Source organism: Salarias fasciatus, chromosome 5, assembly GCF_902148845.1.
Source record: "Salarias fasciatus chromosome 5, fSalaFa1.1, whole genome shotgun sequence".
NCBI classification, from domain to species: domain Eukaryota; kingdom Metazoa; phylum Chordata; class Actinopteri; order Blenniiformes; family Blenniidae; genus Salarias; species Salarias fasciatus.
The window spans coordinates 36123415-36142925 of NC_043749.1; the positions used below are offsets into that span (position 1 = coordinate 36123415).

Genomic DNA, 19511 nt, shown 5'->3' on the forward strand with positions numbered 1-19511 from the left:
CAGTAGAGGAGGGCTGATGGAGGCAGTCCACCAGTAGAGGAGGGCTGATGGAGGCAGTCCACCAGCAGCTCAGGGCTGATGGAGGCAGTCCACCAGCAGCACAGGGCTGATGGAGGCAGTCCACCAGCAGAACAGGGCTGATGGAGGCAGTTGCAGGTGAGGAAGTGTCAGGACGTGTCCCTGCGTCACTGAGGGGTGTGAACCGGCAGGCAGAGCTGAATGCTTGACTCGGCAGAACAGCGGATGCTGTCTCTGCAGTGGGTAAAGTGTCTGTTCTTGCAGCGGGTCCCTCTTTTTCCCCCGGATTGCCTTTCAGGAAGGCTGTGGCCCCTCCCTGTGATCTGAGGCTTAGTGAAACAAAGCGGTGGAAACAGTTTCTTTGTGCAACACCTCTCGGAGTGATTACAGTAAAATTCCCAGTATCATAGGCACAGTGCTTCGACCACTGAGCAGTGACAAACACAGTTGACAACAAATGACAGATCAAGATCACATTGAAAATAAATGAAATATGCTTCCCTTTTTTCCCAAGTGATTAGGTTCTCAATCCCTTTTATTTAAACCTAGTATTTGGTTTAAAAGGTTTAGTTTTTCAACCTCGGTTTCTTTTAACTTTCAAGTTCTATCACTCTCTTTTGATTCCACTCCAGTGAGTAAAATTAGTTTTGTTCTAAGTTAGTTTGGTTAACTAATTTAGATTTATCATTTCCTAAATCTCATTGAAGTTTAGTTGTATCCCTTTTCAATTTCAACCATCTTCTGTTTGATTACACCAGTCCAACAGTTACACTCCAAATAACACTCCTGGGGCCCGGGCTCCGGGCTCCTGGCTCCTGGGGCCCGGGCTCCTGGGGCTCGGGCTCCTGGGGCCCGGGCTCCGGGCTCCTGGGGCCCGGGCTCCTGGGGCCCGGGCTCCTGGTTCCTGGGGCCCGGGCTCCGGGCTCCTGTTCAGCTGGAGGCAGGAGCAGGTCACGCTGGAGCCCACAGCTCCTCCATGTGAGCGTCAGCTGTTGCTCCAGTGGACTGAGTGATTACAGCTGGTTGTTCAGATGTGGGACCAGCAAAGCCTCCTGGTTTGTGCGGCGCTCTCTCCTGGTCTGCCAACCAGTCGCATTAAGCAAAGAGCTGGTCCGACGCTTTGTTAGCATGTAGGAAGGGCTATTCTGATTCTGATTGAGGCTCCTTGTTTTCTCCCCTCGCCAGGTGTTTGTGAGGGTTCTGTCATGCCTGAGGGCTGTGAGACCTCTGGGTTAAAGACCATTTAAAGGAACATAACATTAAAAGACCAGCAGAGAGACGGAGACAGGAGCTCAGATGGATTGTTTTTAACCTGACTGTAATCAATTCTGTTCACAAGCTACTTAATTCTTCCCTCAGATTAATAATTCATGACCTGAAATGACTAAATCATCCCATCAAATTACTGAATTCATTTCCTTAAATGAATATCATTATCACATCCGTTTAATTTGTCTGCTTGACAGGCTGGTTTCTCGGAGCAGTTTGGATGCGGTGCTGATGTCCTTTAGGCGCTCTTCATCGCTTCCTGGCCACAGTTGGTTGATTGCATGCTGGAGTTGCTGGAGAAATGAGCTGTGTAAGCGGTACAGTGCTGGTGACTGGCAGTCTGTTTACACTGCCGCTGATTATTGCAGCCGTACCTCTGACTGAGCGCTGGATCCTTCCAGAAGGGAGTCTGCTGCTGGCTGTGTGAGGAAGACTCGTTCTCATAGAGGCCATAGAGGCAGTAAACTGATGAAACCCTTTGGTGTGGGTCACTACACCAAAACCTTCCTTGAGACGTTGTGACGGATCCCACAGCGCTGCAGTTCTGCACTCACGTTCACGTCCCTTGAATCAGGTCAGCTTCAGGCTGCTGTACAGGATTCCCGGAGGTGCTCACTAAATCAACCCTCTTCTGCCTTTCCACCTTTTGCTGTGCCTCAATACACTTCTGCTTTGCAAACACTTCTTTTCTTTTGGAGGGGTGGCCGGTGGTTTGTTTCTAATGTTCAACCACAGAAGGTTTCGTTTCAAACATGAATATGTTGTCACTGGAACATTCTGGGGTTTCGTCTTCAGTTGGAGTTGAAAGACAAACATTGGATTGAAAAGTTTGTGTGGTTGATCAGAATGGCACAGTTTAACTGCATGTTCCTAACGGCCCGAACGCACTGGACGTGGAAGCGCCACGCACGGTAGCGCCGCGCTTCTGACGGCCTCCCATGTTAACTGATCTGACTGGTCGCACACAGCGCGCAGGGGGGGCGCCGCGGCTCGCGCCCTGCAGCGCCCGCTCCGCTTCGCTCTGTTTTTCCCGCGAGCAGCGAGCGGCGAGAGCGCCATTTGTCAAGCTGGATCAAGCAGATCGGGCGAGACAGGAAGCCGGAAACAGAAAAGGCAAGAGAATCCGGTCAATTTTCAAAATAAAATAAATTAAATGACGATTAGTTACGGACGGTGTTGCTCGTCCGTCTGTCACTCGGGTCTAATCACAAGAGAGATGGACACACACACAAACAGACATATGCACGTACGCACCCAATCACACACACACACACACACACACACACACACACACACACACACACACACAGTGACAGAGATTCGCGTGATGCAGAAAAAAGAGGACAGGAGGAGAGATTCTCTCTCCACAGGTCACCAGAACACACATCCATCCTGGCAGAGCGAGACAGAGGGAACAGACGTGAAAACCGAGAGCAGCCGGATCAGCCGAGTGCCGTCGATGTGTGACCAGCAGAGAGCAGGCAGCAGCGCGAACGTCTGTGATTCCAAACAGAAAGAAGTGTGCATGGATCCTCTTCAACACACTGAAGGACAGAGAGAGCTCTGATGCCAACGAGCTGATAACTCTAGAAGGTTTCCAGCAGCTCTTCTCTTCATTTACCTTTGGCAATAATGAATTAAAGCAATTAGCATATATTCATGATCCTTATTTAATCCTGGTAACAACGTGTTAAGATTGATTTGTACTGAGCAAACCTTGATTTCCATCGTCAGCAGTTTACCACAAGCGCTAAATCTGAAAAAAAAAAACAAAACCCGAAGCAAAACAGGACAGATCCACATTGTCAAAGTAGAATTTGTAGGCCTCCTGAGCTGAAATGCCTGAAAGACAGAGTCACGTTCATACTGGAGTTCAGTGCTGGAAAAGTTCATTTTCAACATGCAGCAGCGTGAAGCAGCGTCTCTGTATCTGACGTCTGTGGTGGCAGCAGAGAGGAATCAGGAGCTTCTGTTGCTCCTGAAGGCTCCGGATGATTCTCTTCCGTTACTGACCAGCAGGACCTGCTGCTCCAGGAGTCTCTTTCTGATCCATCAGTCTGTGGTGAAAAATGTTTGGAAAACTCAAACTGTGGCTGGTTGGACGCTGCACGGTCACATTATTCCTAAACGATGCTCCATTTAGGTCCAGATGTCTTCCAGGTTGCTTTCTGAGCCTGCAGAATGTCTGAGGCTCTGGAGATGGTTCTGGACAGGACTGATATTGATCTGGATTGAGGCAACAACCATAAACATGTGTTTACATAAAACAGCATATTTGTCCACTGCCATGTTGATGAGAGGATGAAGAATCAGAAAATTTCCCTTTAATGTACATTTAGAGTAGATGAAAACTGTGCACTCTGTTTGCGTTTAATTGAGAATTAGCTGTGGACCAGTCGCGGCCGGTGTTGAGAGGCGCAGGTGGCGGGAGCGTTTGTTTTGCCCGCCAGCGGCGGGCGGTGCGGCGTTAGTTCACTTCCGCATTGGCGGAAGCGCTTGTTTCCATACCCGCGCATTCCAGGCGGGCAGTGTTGAAGAAACCAGTTTATTAAAAAAAGTTGTGGCCTACCTGTTGTGTTGTTTGGAATGCGCCTAGAATGTGCGGGTGTGGAAACGAACGTGAACTAACACCGCACCGCCCGCCACTGGCAGTGCAGACGAACACAACAAGCGCTCCCGCCACCAGCGCCCCTCGCCACCGGCCGCGACTGCTGTGGACAGTCCATCCATCCATTCGTCCTTTATCTAACCCGCTGGCTGCTCCTCAGGGTTGTGGGGGCCGGAGTCCATCCCGGCGGCTGTGGGGGAGGGCGGGGTCACCCTGGACGGGTCGCCAGTCTGTCACATGGCTAACATCATCTTACCAATAATCACAACCAATATTTTAATCGATTGACAGCCCGAATATTGGTCCGGAAGCTAATGTCCACGCAGTCAGCCCCGGCAGACACTGAGCTGCCATCTGCTGCCAGACGGGGGACACTGACCCTACAGCTCAGGAGCTGTGAGACGTGAGCTGTGCAGAACCGTCAGACGAAACACTCGGTGCCAGAGGAAGTGGGAGCAGTGGAGCCACACTGCATGCCCCGGGGGCTCTGAGCAGTGGTGTCCAGTGTCCCCATGCCTGTTATGTGGCAAAACGCGAAGAGATGAGTAGTCCAACTCCATCAAGGTCCACCTGATGTCCAGGTGTGAGTCCAGAAGAGGGAGGAAGACGTGGTGGGACTGAAGACAAACAGCAGTGCAGTTTCCCAGACAATGTTCCTTCGCTTGTCTGACTTTGACATTGCCCCTCACTGGGACCGAGTGTGGACTGACAATGGCTGCAGCTCAGAATGTTCTGAAATCAACGCAGTTTAAGCACAAAGGCTCCTCCTCCCGCTGGAGTCCAGGTTATTCCAGGCAGTTAGACAATGTGGCCAAACCTACTTTTCTGGAATAACACATGAGTCCACCCCCTCCTCTCCAACTGGCCACAGACCTCAAGTCTCACCACCACTGTTGACTATTCTATCCAAGCAGCAGGCCATCGTGTCTTTAGTGTCTGCCAGTCAGCTTTTCTTCTGTACAGGTCTGGTCTGAATCAGTCCGGAAATATTACCAAACTCAGAGCTGCAGTTCCTCTGAGAGGGGGTGGAAGGACGTTCTGACAGCCAGCCTCCAGCATCGTCTCTCAACGAGTTTCTGTCTCTGCTGCAGGACTTCAGTGGAAACTGATCCAACATAACTGCTTGGAATTGTATATAAGATTAATTTAAACTTGTCCCCTGGTCCTTGCTGGACATCTCCTCCAGGCCTCCCAGAAAGGGGTCAAGCATTTTGTTTATTTGCTCTTCCAACTGAGCCACACTGGCAGTAAATGAAGATCTGCAGGACGTTCTTAAAGGTGCATTAAGGAGTTTGCACGTTTTATGCGAAACAGCGCCCCCTGCAGGCCTTGGGCGTAATGCAGCTTAGTGAAACACTCGTGCCTGTGGCTCGCGTGCACGGAAGAGGGGAACTCCTTCCTCGCTCTTTTAGTAGCGCTCCAGTAAAATGTAAGTTTCTTCTGCCTGGTGGAGTCTGTGTGGAGCTGTGGCAGTGCTAGAAGCCAGTCTGTTCTGACTTTCTGGAAGATCCTGCTCAGCTGTTGCTCACTGAGCATCTGGCGGAGTAATGGCGGACAAAACGAAACTTAACTCAAATCAGGCCAGCCGGAGCGCGCATTACGTCATTCCTTTCAAATTCTCCCCCAAAAAAACTCTGGAGCCGGACCGGCACTGCAACTTTCAAGTGACAGTGTAGCGCTGTTAGAGGTACTGGTAATTAATATGTCAGGGCTCATTTTACACATCATTAAAAATGTGTCACATATTTATGGTGGAAAGTAAGTATTTTTAAAGTTGAAAAACTCCTTAATGCACCTTTAAACTGTTGGCGTTCGTTGCATGCTTGACCCTGCAGTCCAAAGACAAGTAGCTGAAGTCCTGCTGCGGTTGGTGTGTGAGTCAGATGATGGTTTGGGCTCACCAGCTGACTGATATTCCGGCAGGAGTGGACTCTGCTTCTCTGTTGTTGAGGCTGACGGTAAACCTCTGTTGACTTCGTCTGAACTTCATCATGCAGCGGTTGTCAGCAGGAGGATTTGTTTTAGTCTTGGCTCCTTTGTTGTTGTTGTGACTAACTTGAGAAAGCTCTGAAAGTAAAATAAGAAAGATGTGGTGCCCTGACAGCATTCTTCATCTCTGAGGAGAGATTCTGGCTGAAGCTGCTGAGTCTGTTCTTTATGAGCGTCCAGCGTCATATCAGCGTCACAGCACCTTCAGCTTCCTGCAGAGCCGTGGAAATGTCCCAACAGCTGCCAACTCTTTCTCCAAAAAACACCTCGTATTTATACAGACTTTGAATGGAAAGAATGGAGGGTTTCCTGTGGACAGACACCTGCTGGGAGAGAAGCCAGAGTTCTGGATGAGCCTCAGCAGCAGTGTCCACAGTGGAGGATGTAATGTAACCGGGCTCTCCGCTGGCCTCTGAGGAAACAGCAGTCACACTGAGCCGCCAGTTCCCATGATTCCCCATGTTTCCATGGAGGGTAAAATGGTAAAAACACGAGGAAGGAGAAGTTTGTCCTGTGTGACAGTGGTCCAGTGGTCACAGATAAAGACCATGAGCAGCAGGATGAAGAGGTTTTCACCCATTCAGGCCTCCGCTGCTGTTTCTACATCTGTTTGGAACCTAATACACCCTCAGTAAGGGCTGCATCAGTATCCCGGCTAAATGGAAGATTCTAGAACTGCTTTCCACTGACAGTGAAGACAAACAGAACGTCTCAAAGAGGGACAGAGGTCAACAGATGTTTTCTCTTCATCCTCCGATCAGCGTCTGCTCTCTCTGTCCTTCTGCTTCCTGACACTTGATGCAGAGAGACGACCGTGGCGGGAGGTAGATGATGTGTGTGTGTGTGTGTGTGTGTGTGTGTGTGTGTGTGTGTGTGTGTGTGTGTGTGTGTGTGTGTGTCTTCACGCTCAGTTGGACAGTCAGATGGGATTAGCGGTGCACGGAGCAGGAGTGGCGGGGTCAGTGGGACGCGGGACGAGGTGTGAAGTCTCCTCTCTGTGGTCCACCGGCTCCTCGCAGCAGCATTCCCATGATTCCTGCCAGGTCATGAGTGTTTTCCTCACTTCAGCCAGCTTTTGATTGCGTCTCGTAAATAATCAATTAAATCCTGTGCTGTAAAAATCAGGGCGTGATTACAGTCAGATTTCTTTGTAAAACATTGTTCTTAGTGAGTCAGGGGGTCAAGTTAGAGGTCAAGAGGGCACAAGTCAAGTCCATTCTGTTCTCTACGACAGCAAGGAGCAGAACACGGTATTTGGTGAGCAGTGCAGATCAGGATGAAGTGGCAGATTCAAATCAGCTGCAGTCCACACCGTTTTAGAGAACACACACCAGCTCTCACTTTCATTCTGTCGTCCAGCTGATATGCAGCAGACCCACAGTGCTGCACAGCATCAGCAGAACCGGGTTCCTTCTGGTCTCGGTGGCCGCCGTTCCTCAGGAGCGTACCCCATACAGTCCCAGAAGGTGCTGAATGTTCTGACCTCCAGTTCCGGGTCTCTTTGGGGCTGCAGAGAACCTGGGCCTCGCTCCAGGTGTGTTCTTCTGGTTTTCACGCTGTCTCGTTAGCTTTGCACATGTGAGATGAAAACAGGGTGGCTGTGGTGCAGTGGGTGGCCTGCCTCACCAGCACACTCCAGGGTTTCCTGAGACAGCCTTCAAGTGAGTGGTGACTTGGTGAAAGAGACCAGCTTCATGTTCAGTTTCCGAGAACAGCACTGGGCCCAGAGGTTGAACCCAGGATCTGCTTACTGGTTTGAATCCCACAGCTGGAAGGTTGCCACTGTGGGTCCCGGAGCATGACCCCTGACCCCCAGCAGCTGCCCCGGAGCCGCACTGTGGCAGCCCACCCTGCTACCATGGTTAGCTAAGGTTAAGTATGAATCGGATGGGGCAGAGTCTGGTTTCTGTTCCTTCAAGAGCCAGATGCCCAATGGCACTCGGTCAGGCTGCACAGCAGGGGGTTCAGTTCTATTTCAGCTTGTCAAACACACACAGACATGGACAGCACAGAGGCCTCAGGGGTCATGTGACGAGTTGAAGACGTCCTGCTGATGGCTTCAGCCGCCGTCTGACACTGATGGTGAACGAGACTGGGATGTGGACGCCTGGGCCGAGGACGTATTGAAGTTTATATACAGTATAGGTCGTCTTGTTGTGCGTTTGCTCTCATTTCTCTGTATCAAATGACACAAATAATACGTGTGTAGAATGTCCTGTTAGCGCCACACAGTGGTGACTGCTGGACGAAAGACTGAACAGGACTGAATCTATGAAGTAATTCTGGACGTGTGTGTGTGTGTGTGTGTGTGTGTGTGTGTGTGTGTGTGTGTGTGTGTCAGTGCTGGACAGCTGTGAAATGGATTGTGACAGTAGCTTGGACCAGACGCACTGAGCGCCCCGGTGGCCTTCTGTCAACACTCTCTCTCTCCCTGCCTATCTGTCTCTGTCATGTTGTCTCACTCCGTCCACACACACACACACACACACACACACACACACACACACACACACACACACACACACACTTAGTGTTCCCTTTCTGTCCTAGATCTAATTAAGGCTGAGTGCCTTTTCGGCGTCCACAGGCTGTGTCTTCCTCCCACGGACGCGGTGGCGTCTCCGACTGGACGGCCGCTGTCTTCAAGGTGACGGTCGTCAGCCGCCGTCCAGCAGTGTCCTCCACAGGACAGCGTCTCAGTGCGCCACACATTCCTGTCAGTGCAGTGAAGATCATGGAACTCTGAACAGCCTCATAGTGACTGTTCCTCTGTCATAAAGCTCTGAGTTCAGTCGTTTCTAAATGATTAATTTAAATGTTTTTCCACACATCCCGGAGCAACAGAGGCCAGAATGTGCCAAGTGGAAAGTAGGAAGATTTCCCATGCCATATGTTCAGCCTTCGTGTGCTGGTGAGCCTGTGTGAGGACCGGAGCTTCTGATTGGTTGCTGTCTGTTGGTGGAATATAAAGACTTCCTGCTCGCGCCTCCTCCTGGCTCATGTGCTGATGATGGAGCGCCGTGATTGGCTGCGCTGAGTGACAAGCGGTGGCGCCTGGGAGGGGATGACGAGATGAAGCCTCCATGAGTGTGAAGTGTGACGGCTCCTCTGAGTTAGCCGGAGCAGTGGGCAGATCGCCGCTGATTCCAGATTACACCGCCATGAATGTCAATCACTCACTGACCACCCAGCAAAATTTAAAAACAACCCAGGTGACATTTCTGCGGACTGGAGATGTACTAATCTCTGTGAAACGACTGGAGTGGTGGGTTTGTCAGGCTGTGAGGACGTGGACTCTGACTGGAACCGGGCCTTCAGACCGGCAGGGCTATCTGGATAGCCTGGTTCAGCCTGTGGCAGACGTCTTCCTATCTACTGGCTGCTTCCACAGCTCCGAGGCTCTGAAGCTGTGGAGCTCCTGCTCGGTGGCTGTGAGGGATTCGGGGCTGAATGGCGGAGGCTGCAGCGCCTCATGCTGCCCCGGGGTAAAGTCTTTAAAGTGATCAGGCTGCTTCAGAATGCAGCTGAGGAGAGATGTTTGTGCTGCCAGCACCGGTTCATAATCGGGCTTTTATCTGCACTTTCCCTCTGATTTAATTCCCAGATTCTGCAGAACAAAAAATGAGCAGTGGTGTGTGTGTGGGGCGGCGGCTTCCTCACTTCCACTCTGGATGGAAAGTGTGTTTCACACAACCGTGGAACACACAGAGAAGGAAGACTGGAGCATGTGCTGGTCCTGCTGGAGCTCTTACCTTTCAGTCTGACTCTCATCTGCTAAAGCTGCCTGGACTGACTCTGAGTGGACCACTAGTGCTGCAGAGACAGTCTGAGGGGACGGAGCGCAGCGTCCCTGCAGGTGGACCGCCAGCAGCTCCCGGGAGAGCGTGCACACTCGTCATCTCCTTCAATTATGGACTGTGTAAATACAGCTGGCCACCTCTTCTGCCCTGTTAGACAATTTGAGGCTTTCTGTGCAATTAGGAGCGGTTTGAAGCAGGTGACCCCCCTGCAAAGGCTGACATGCTTCCAGTCTGCAGAATAAACAAAGATGGGGGGGGGGGGGGGGGGGGTGAGGAATGACAACAAATACCTTTGGGAGGAATTTAACTGTCAGAAGAAATGTGACAAACGTGAGGCTGGTGGAATCAGCGTGTGCTTAATGAGACGCAGCACTGGAGGGATGCCGGGCGGCGGGACTTTGATGGCCATTCATGTTCCTCCAAGAGAGGAAGAAAGAGAGGCGTGCTGCTGCCATATGCCCATCTCCACAATTAGGCGCCGGTGTCAGAAGAGATCTCCTCCGGAGTGGGAGTAATGAGGAGCAGTGAGGCTGAGCTGTGCCGCCTCTGCCGGTCCGGTTTGGCAGGAAGCGTCCGTCCTCTCAGCAGGCGCTACAGATCCTCTCCCTGCGCTGATTCCATCAGGATTAGTGGGAAACGGCTCAAATCAATGCGCTGAGGAGCTGGCCTGTGTGTGGAGGACGCTGGGATTTGGAGGAGAGGAACCGATCCAGTGAGGCGGGGTATTAGTTGTAATCTCTGGACGCAGCCGGCGCCAGGCGCCCCCCTCGCCCCGCTCTCGGCCCAAATCCTCACCTGCAGGAAATGCACAGCGGCGTCTGGAGCCGGCTGCTCGCCGCTAATCTGCAGGGATGCCACTGAAGCAGGGGGACACTTGATACTGGCTGTAATTAATAAATTACCTGTCCGCTGCTCTGTGAAATGGACTCAGCACAAAGACATTCATTTGGAGGAATCGGTGATCGTGGAGCGGCAGGCTGGGTGGAAGTGGCTTTATGTGTTCCAGCGACTGCATGTGTCTGTCGGCATCGAGCCTTTCTGCCAGTTTTAACCTGTCGGTAGTTTAACACAGCCTGCGTGCTTCCCTCCGTCAGAACGAATCAAACCCGCCGCGGCTGCAGAACCACAGTTAGGACTATTGACTTTTCCATAGAGGTCGCAGTGAAAGGCTGTAAACCACGTTCATGAAGTTAAAATGCAGGAAGTCGTTCATGTTTCAGCTTCCTTGTGCTTCTAGTTTAATTTCATTTGGCACTGGATGGAAATGTGTTCGATGAACCGTTTTTGGCCACAGAGTAAACAGCATGTGACCCATTAGTGACCCCAGTTTACCATCGGCGAGGTTTTCACAATGGGAAATGTCACCTCAGCTGTTTCACAACTGAATCATAACCTGTTCATAAAATGAAATGAAAAGCATTTTGCAGAAAATCCTGCGATATGTGTTGATGTTCAACCTGTTAAGGTCAATCTCAACCTGTGTGTGTTGTGGCAGCTGGTTTTTATGAGCTCTCCTCAAACAGCTGAATGTAAAACTGGATTTTTATGACGAATGTCAAATGAAAAACAACCAGCTTTTCCCCCTGTCTGGATGTTCTGGATCACAATGAGAAGACAGGCGGGTTTGTTGGTAGCTCCTCCTACTGTCACAGACCTCACACTGACTGTCCAGCTGAGACTGTCCAGCTGAGACTGTCCTGTGTGGTTTATGACAGACACCAGTCTGAGTTCGGCCCCAGACAGGAAGCAGAGCCTTTCTTGTGGTTTACAGTGGTTTTTCCAGACGGCCCTGTTACTGCTGGAGCTGGTGTGACCCTGTGTCATGAAGCGTCCCGGTCCCGCAGCTGACACGGCGTCGCAGGACGTGGTTTTCCAAACTGAAATGATGTTTGAAGCCAAATAAACGATCGTCTGCCACGTTAAAGTCACCTGCCTGTGTTTGGAAAGCCTTCGAGTTCCTGCTGTCCGGGAAACCTGTGTGTTCTTCCATGGAACGCCTCCATCATGGCGCCCGTCGGGCTCGTGCACGTGCACGTGCAGCAGCATCACGCAGCCTGAAAGCGGGGAGCAGATTTTGAGGTTCAGCGCTCCTCTGATGGTCCGCCTGTTCTGCCCACAGCTTCCTGCCCATGAGCCAGGTGTGTGGAGGAGGCAGGCGCTCCCAGGCATGCCGCTCTCTCCTGCCTCTTCCTGCTTCACCTCGGCGCTGCCTGTATTGCTGCTCTCAGCAGAAATGAGCGGTGTTAAGGCAGTGACTAATCGCCCCACGCCCCTCCTTCCTCTGCGTTGGCTGCCCGGGCCGAGCGGCTGTCTGGGTCCAGAGGTAATGCTAGCCTGATATGAAAGCCAGACCACCTCAATCAATCCCCACCCGTGGGCAAGGACGGCGATGGAGGAGGAGGAAGGAGAACAGGATGCTGCCTAATTCAATGAAGCAGACATTAGCCAGCGCTCCAACGCGCCGGGGCATGGGTAATCATGGACAAATTCATTTTGGAGCCCAGGAGCGCAGTATTGCTTTCAATTAAGGGTTTAGAGCAAGTCGGGCTCAGATAGTGTGAGCCGCGGTGAGGAGGAGATCCAGACGAGCCCAGATCACTTTCTGTTGACGTGGGTCCTGTCCGGGCGTCGAGCTCAGCGCTGTAATGGAGACAGCCGTCCATCCGCCAAGGCTGCTGTTGTTTTCCAACCGGTGGCAAATAATAGTTTAACAAGACGAGGCTGTTGGGATGCCGGTTAGAACAACAACCGTGCCGAAATTAAATAAGAAACTGGAGAAATCCAAGCAGGAAACAGATTCAACTGATGGAGGGAGAAGAAGTCCGAGGGAGCCCTTCAAGGATTCCACTTCCATGGAAACATATTCATGCAGTCGCTGAAGACTGTCTCTGGGCTTTCATTGCACTGGTAAAAGTAGACCTTCTAGAAACAAGTCAAAGATTCTTGCATTTGGTCAGATATTCTTGTTTTGATCAACAGTATCTCAAATGGGCTGACCAAGTGTTGCTTTTCTTACAATCAGCTGATAAATCTCTAAGACTCATTATCTCCTCAAAGCTGAAAAACTTCACTGGAATTCACAAAAACTGAATGATTTTGTTTTTGCAAAACATTTCAAAGAAAAATATAATTGAAATGAAAGTTCTGTCTCTTTAATGATCATAACTTTAAGAGTGGTGAATTCATCAGATTTTTATTTCAGACTTGATTATATCTATGTACATCTTTGTAAAAGAAGTCCAGATACAGTCTGCCACAAATGCTTCAAATTCCAAGCTCTTTCTAATCAATAAAACAAAGAAGACAGAAGAATTTGTCCCTGAATCAGGCCAATAGGATCCATCCTCTGATGACACCAAACAGTGAACCATTATGGAAAACAGCCTTTGTAGCCCCTCTGAAAAGTCTGTTCAAAAAACCCAGGTGAAATGAACTATTAGTGTGCAGATAGCCATGCTTGGCGCTCGTTCCTGAGCGAGCAGAGATTCTTCTTCTTCTGGCGTTGAGACCAGTTCTGACCTGTTTGGCCCACCTGTCCCCCAACACCTCGGGGTGTCAAAGCACAGTCCAGCCATCCTGAGCATTTCCAGAAACCAGCTGTGAATCGGAGCTCAGAATGAAAGTGAGCGTAAGAAGAACATAGAAACCGTCCAGAGAAAACGCCGACTGGTTCAGACTGCGCTCCATCCTTACCGGGTACCATTCACAACAATCACTGTCTTGATGAAACCGGTCAAAAGTTTTCAAAAACCCATTTTTTTCCCCCTTTTTGCTGACAGTAATCATCATGAAGGAAATCATTGAATCAATTGAATCAATTGAAATACATCAAATTCTTCAGATAATGCTTCCTCCTTCGGCTTATTTTAACAGCTCAAGAACGACTTGTGTGGCTTATTTCCAACAGTGGTTGATTGATCAGTAACTGCACTGGGGAGTGTTTTTTTTCTAAAGCACATTCATGATATGAAAATAGTTCATTAGTCCTGTGCATATTTTTAACACATTTGCTGGTTTCACTACATTGCTTCATTTAAATTCCCTCAATGTAAAATATATAAGTTTAAATGTGTACGTAACCTTAGCTGCACTGGCATCTTCAGCTTGGTCATTTTGGAATTTCTTTCAACTCCGTTGATCTCAGCTGTTCCTCCATCCCGTCTGTATTTGTGTGATTTCTCTGTTCTGTTTCCATCAAATAGGACTGTTTTCTCTTAATTTAGGTAAAACAGGTAATGGTGCTTGAAGCGATGCTCACATCCACATCCTCAGGAATGGGATGTTGACGTTGTGCTCATGTTTATGGACGATGCTCATGATGTTTGACTGAGTGGGACTCAGGATTCAGATTCTATACGACGTAGTCCAGAAAGAGCCCGCTCACCAAAACACAAAATCTCCACCTGCTTCCCCCCGATCTCTGAGTAGAGCCGCCCTGGTGGCTGTGTCTTATCAGCCTCGTTTGGATCTGATTTCCTGACATAAAAGCATTAGGTTTTCCAACAGGAGCCGGGAAGCGTTTCTGCCACTGCAGAGCCGGAGTGTCCGTCACAGTGGACACATGCTGATGTGTGGACGGATTACAGGAATGCATAGCTGTGCGTGATTCCATTAGAAGTGAGCCATGGTCCGAGTGAAGCAGACCAGATGCATTGCTACGGACAGTTGGAAATGTGCTCCGACCTTGAAGAATCACAGCTGGCCTCGGACACTTCTTTATCTGTCTCATGTTTATCTCGGATGAACTTCTACTGTGAAGAACTTTGACAACCAATCAGATTTGCATGATGAACTGGGATTCTGGACAAATGTATAAGCCACTGGATAGATGATGAGTGAATGGATAGAATATTTTACTGGGGTGATGGATGGATGGATGGATGGATGGATGGATGGACGGATGATTGATGGATGGATGGTAGATAGATGGATGTAGGCAGATGGATGGATTAATGGATGGTAGATGGATAGACAGTAGATAGATGGCTGAATGGATGGATGATAGATGATGGTGGATAAATGGATGGATGATGATTAATGAATGGTACACGGATTGATGGATGGATGGATGGATGGTGAATAGTTGGATGGATGGTAGTTGGATGATGACTGATGGATGTGGATAGATGGAGGGATGAATGGGTGGTTGGTGGATATATGGATGGATGGTTGGTGAATAGTTGAATGGATGGTAGTTGGATGATGGCTGATGGATGGATGGATGGATATATATTGCAGATGAATGACTGATGGATGTCAGATGAGGGGGTGAATTTGAAGATGGATGAAGTGAACCATCCATTCATACGGTGCTATGAGACAGGTGACAGCAGGTGATGTGTTGAACTGTCAAACACCACCACGTTTTTCAGTTTGTCCAACCGTTCCTCTCCCATGTGGCCTCATCCAGTTCAGGGGGCTCCAGGCCACCCGGGGGGTCGGGGGTCAGGGGTCAGGGGTCAGGGGGTCAGGGGTCAGGGGTCAGGGGGTCAGGGGCCACACTGAACATTCCAGTTTCAGTTTCTTCAACTACAAACGTATCTTTGATTCAGAGTTCATTTAAACCTGTGAATTCACTCACAAATTCAGGAATCAAATCGATCATCTGATGTTTCACCTCACATACTGTATTGGCCCGAATATAAGACGATATTTTTTTTCCAGAAATTGTAATCTCAAAAATGGGGTCGTACTTCAATCAAGGATTAGATTGTCGTTACACCTCCGTGCCGCTAGATGGAGCCAGAGTCCCGGGGAGCTGTCCTGCCTCTGCTCCATGCAGTGGCTCCGCCCCCCGTTAGGGGGAGCTAGTGAGCTGGACAGAGTGTCAGCCTGCAGCAGTGAGAGAGTGAGAGAAGAAGACTGAGCAGTGTGGCTGCTGGTGGTTTTTCTAAGGTTCATTTCAAACAGCATCGAAAATACCTGCCTGTCAGTACTCGAGTATACTTAGTTGATGTTCAGGATGGAGGTGGAACTGATACTTGTGAGTTTGGCAGTTTGTTTTGAAGTTTCAACGCTGATGCTAATTCCGTTAGCATGTCAATGGCGTTCTCTACATGCCAAACTGAATCCTAACCTGGCAAAAGCCATATTGACACGAGCTGCAATGAATTGCTTCACATGTGGTGTGTCCCTCCATCTATCCACCATCCATCAGTCATCCAACTACCATCCATCCATTCTCGTGGTGTGTGAGAACAAATACCGCGAGAATTCAGCTTGCTGGCAAGGTTAACGGAATCAAACATTCACGGAGGGCCGAATTATTAATGTTCGTGAAGCTGAATAGAACTTGAATTTGATGGTTATAAAGTTATTTACATCATTAATCCAGTTATTGAACCTTTCAGGTTCTTAATTGCTGCTTATTGTTTCTTATTTTGAGAAAGAGAATATATTTTTTATTTAATACTGCAGTAATATTTTTTAATCTTAAATCAGGTGAAATGTTATCTCTGTTGTGAGTTTTTGAGTTTAGAATAATTGTACAATAAAAAGTTATTTTATGAGTAACCTTATTGTCTTCACATATTTTTATTTTCACAAAATGATATTTGAAAAACAGGGGTCGTCTTATAGTCAGAGTCGTACTATATTCGGGCCGATACGGTACTACAAACAATGGCTTGATTTTTCTGAGCGTTGTGCTTCACAGTTGCACAGTGCCGTCTGTACTAACTGTAATGCTCTGAAAATGGTGTGATCAGTGACACAGATCCCATATATAGAGAGAATCCATATCCGTATGTCCCCTCGCTGAGCTGGTAAGTGTTGGTACTGACCTCTCTTTTATTCAGATTCACTGCCGGCTTCAGAACTGTAGCAACCAGCGCACATTCCTCGCAGTGCACCGCTTCTCTCTGAGTGTAATTCAGGCTGTGACATTACCGAAGAGGCAGTGGAAGTCTCCATGTCTTAGTGTGTAAAATGGGGGTTATCCATCATAAATGATGCATTGAGATTGCCAGTGGTCTGACGCAGACAGGCTGCATGAAGCCGGCCTGCTCCATCCTCCATGTGCTCAGGAAGGAGCAGCGAGACTCTACAGAATGTTGAAGTGGGGAGAAGAAAAAGGTTCTGTGTCAAAAATGTTTCTCACTTCTTTTACTTGAAGATCAAATCTGGATTCCAAGGTCTAGAACTGTGTTGCCGCTGTGGGTCTGAAGCTGAATGTGGATGTTATTTTATTTTGACTGTCACGGTTCATGTTGGTGATGCTGAGGTGGAGGCCTGCTGCGTGCTGTGATGCTAGTCTGGTTATAGTCTGGTTAGTGTGTTCACCAGCTGATAACCCCTGGAGCTCAGGCTGCTCCAGTAGCGCCACCAGGTGGTCATGGTTGGTAGCACTGCTTTTCACACAGCAGGGAGAAGGTGAGTGATCTCCCACTGGAGTTACCACAGACAGCTTTCCTGTGGTTACAGTAAAAGCTGAAGTAATGCTTCTCCACGGAGTTTGTGTCTCGTCTGAAAGACAAACGCTCTTCAAACCTCATATGGATCACTTTCCACTGAAGAGGCACAGATCTGGAGATGAAAACAGCTCACAATTCTACACTAAAGCCAAGTCACACTGATTATAAAGTACTTAGAAGAAAAGCTTGATTGTACAAATACAAGACTATGGAAGTGTGATTATGGCATGTTGATAGGAGACAAATGCAGCCGTAGTCGGGCGAGCGAGTGAGACAAAATGTCCCATTAACTGTCAAGTCAGAGTGTGTCTCTGATCAGTTCCAGGGGACAGTGTGGATCCCTGGCAGGAAGTGCTGCTGTGGCTTGTACCTGCAGCGATCTGCCAGCAGTGCCTGGGCTGCAGAGCAGCAGTCTGACAGCAGGCAGTGGTCCACATGAAGCTGCGTCAGTCAGGGCGGGGGTCTGTGCTGTCCATCTAGAGGGGCGCGCCGGGAGGCGTCTGAGGATGAGCTCAGCAGTGAAGAGCATTCTGATGCCAACACCATCAAATTCACTCTTTGAAAAGAGCAGAGGCCCTCTGTCCAATCAGGGGACTGAGGCCTGAACCCTGACCCTGACCCTGACCCTGACCCTGACCCTGACCCTGACCCGCAGCAGCAGACTTCCTCTTTACAGTGAAGCCAAACAGAGGTGCAGACTCCTGCTTTCAACATCGTTATACTATATAACGTATGTAACTATGTAACGTATATAAGTCAGATTTCCTCTTCAAAACAACTGGGGTGTTTCCAGCTGGGAGAAGCTGATGACGGGATGGGTCTCCTGGCAGCTTCCTGCCCCGGGGGCCCCCTGCAGCCACGGTCCTGATCTCCACACAAACTGTTTGCCGTTGAAGCGGCGCCCGGTGACATTTCAACCTCCGACTATCTGCCTCCACCAGCGGCGCTCCGGCCTCAGGCGTTCAGGCCGGACAGCCGCTGTCAGAGGAGGCTCTGAGGACTTAAAGAGTTGTGTGATGTGTGCTGGCTGCAGAAGCTCACCTGAAGCAATTTCCAGAGGAAGATCAGCCGTAGAAACTAAATATAGAACTCTTTCTCTGTGTAATCTCCAAGCGGTCACAACATGGCCTGCAGTGGAGGCGTTTCTGAAACTCCCAGCAGCAGGGATTCTGTTGAACCATGATTCAGATAATCTGGCACCACTCAGTGCTGGCTGCTTTTATCTCAGAGTGGTTCTGAAATGTTGTTTCTCTCAGTGTCACGCCTCTCCACACTTTAAGTGACCACTCTGTCTTGTCTTGGTCAGGTATTTACGGCCCAGACGAGGGCTGGGCGGCCGCCTACCCGGAGTGTCGAGAGAGAAACCAGTCGCCAATCAACATCGTGGACCAGGACACCAAGATATCCACCGAGTACCAGGAACTGACCCTGGAGGGCTTCGACGCAGAATCCTCCAACAAGACGTCTATGAAGAACACTGGGAAAACAGGTAAGAGCGCTCCGGCCGTGCGCTTCAGCAGCGTCTGCAGCGTTGGTCTCTCGTCCCAACCCAGCAGAGCTGTGATGATGGCCGCTTTGCTTTGTGGATGGAAGCATGCCGTTATTTTGTTCACCAGAGAGATTGAAGGGAAAATGTCTGTTCACAACGTCAGCAAGGCCTGCTGTGCTCCTCCAGGGATTCTCCTAATGGTTCAGAAGTTTGGGTGTTGTTTAAATCATGCTGGAATGAATCCTGTAGTAGAAAAGTTGCTGAGCTGTTTGTTGATTTGAACGGTCTCGGCTCTCACGTCAGTCATACCAAGCAGGGCCACCAGACCCCAGCCTCACGTTTCCTCCGTGTAGAGTTGTGGAAAAACCCGCAGCTGCTTTCAGAGGTCCTGCAAATCTTGAAATGAGTTCATTTAGTTCAACGCCTGTTAGCTTCAGCGGCTGTTCCTGACTCTCCGGAGATCATTACCCCGTTCAGGGACAGGTTGATGGACGAGCTGCTGTTCTGCTGGAGAAGCTGCTGACCATCAGGACCAGGACCAGAGGGGGACCAGCCTGTCAGCAGATGATTTCAATCCAATAAGTTATCTTTGTGTAATTTGGGCTTTAACTAGCACTGAAGCGGTTACTTTTGTAAACCGTCCGGGCCAGTGGTTTGCTCCAAACGCCACCAGAGAGCTTTTATCTGAAATCATAACCAACAAAGAACTCTGTTAAACCAGTGTTTACCCCAGCAGTCAACAAACTACAAGAACACAGCAAAACACAACTGCCAATAACAACAGCAACATCAGAACGTCAAAATAAAGCACAAAAATACTGTTTGACTCTTGAAAATCCCATCCGAAACTCCCACGATGCATTGCGTCTCCACAGTCGTGTTGGACATCGCTAGACTATTTTCACTAGATTTTCTCTGTTTTACTA

At 49.4% G+C, this 19511-nt stretch overlaps 1 protein-coding gene across 1 annotated transcript in view; it reads left to right on the plus strand.

Moving 5' to 3' along the window:
- LOC115389268 (receptor-type tyrosine-protein phosphatase gamma-like) overlaps positions 1-19511 on the plus strand; it is a 463600-nt gene that overhangs the window by 286341 nt on the left and 157748 nt on the right. Inside the window, exon 3 of the mRNA XM_030092770.1 lies at positions 18403-18585. Within this exon, the coding sequence (XP_029948630.1) occupies positions 18403-18585 (183 nt within the window). The remainder of the gene's footprint in view (positions 1-18402; positions 18586-19511) is intronic.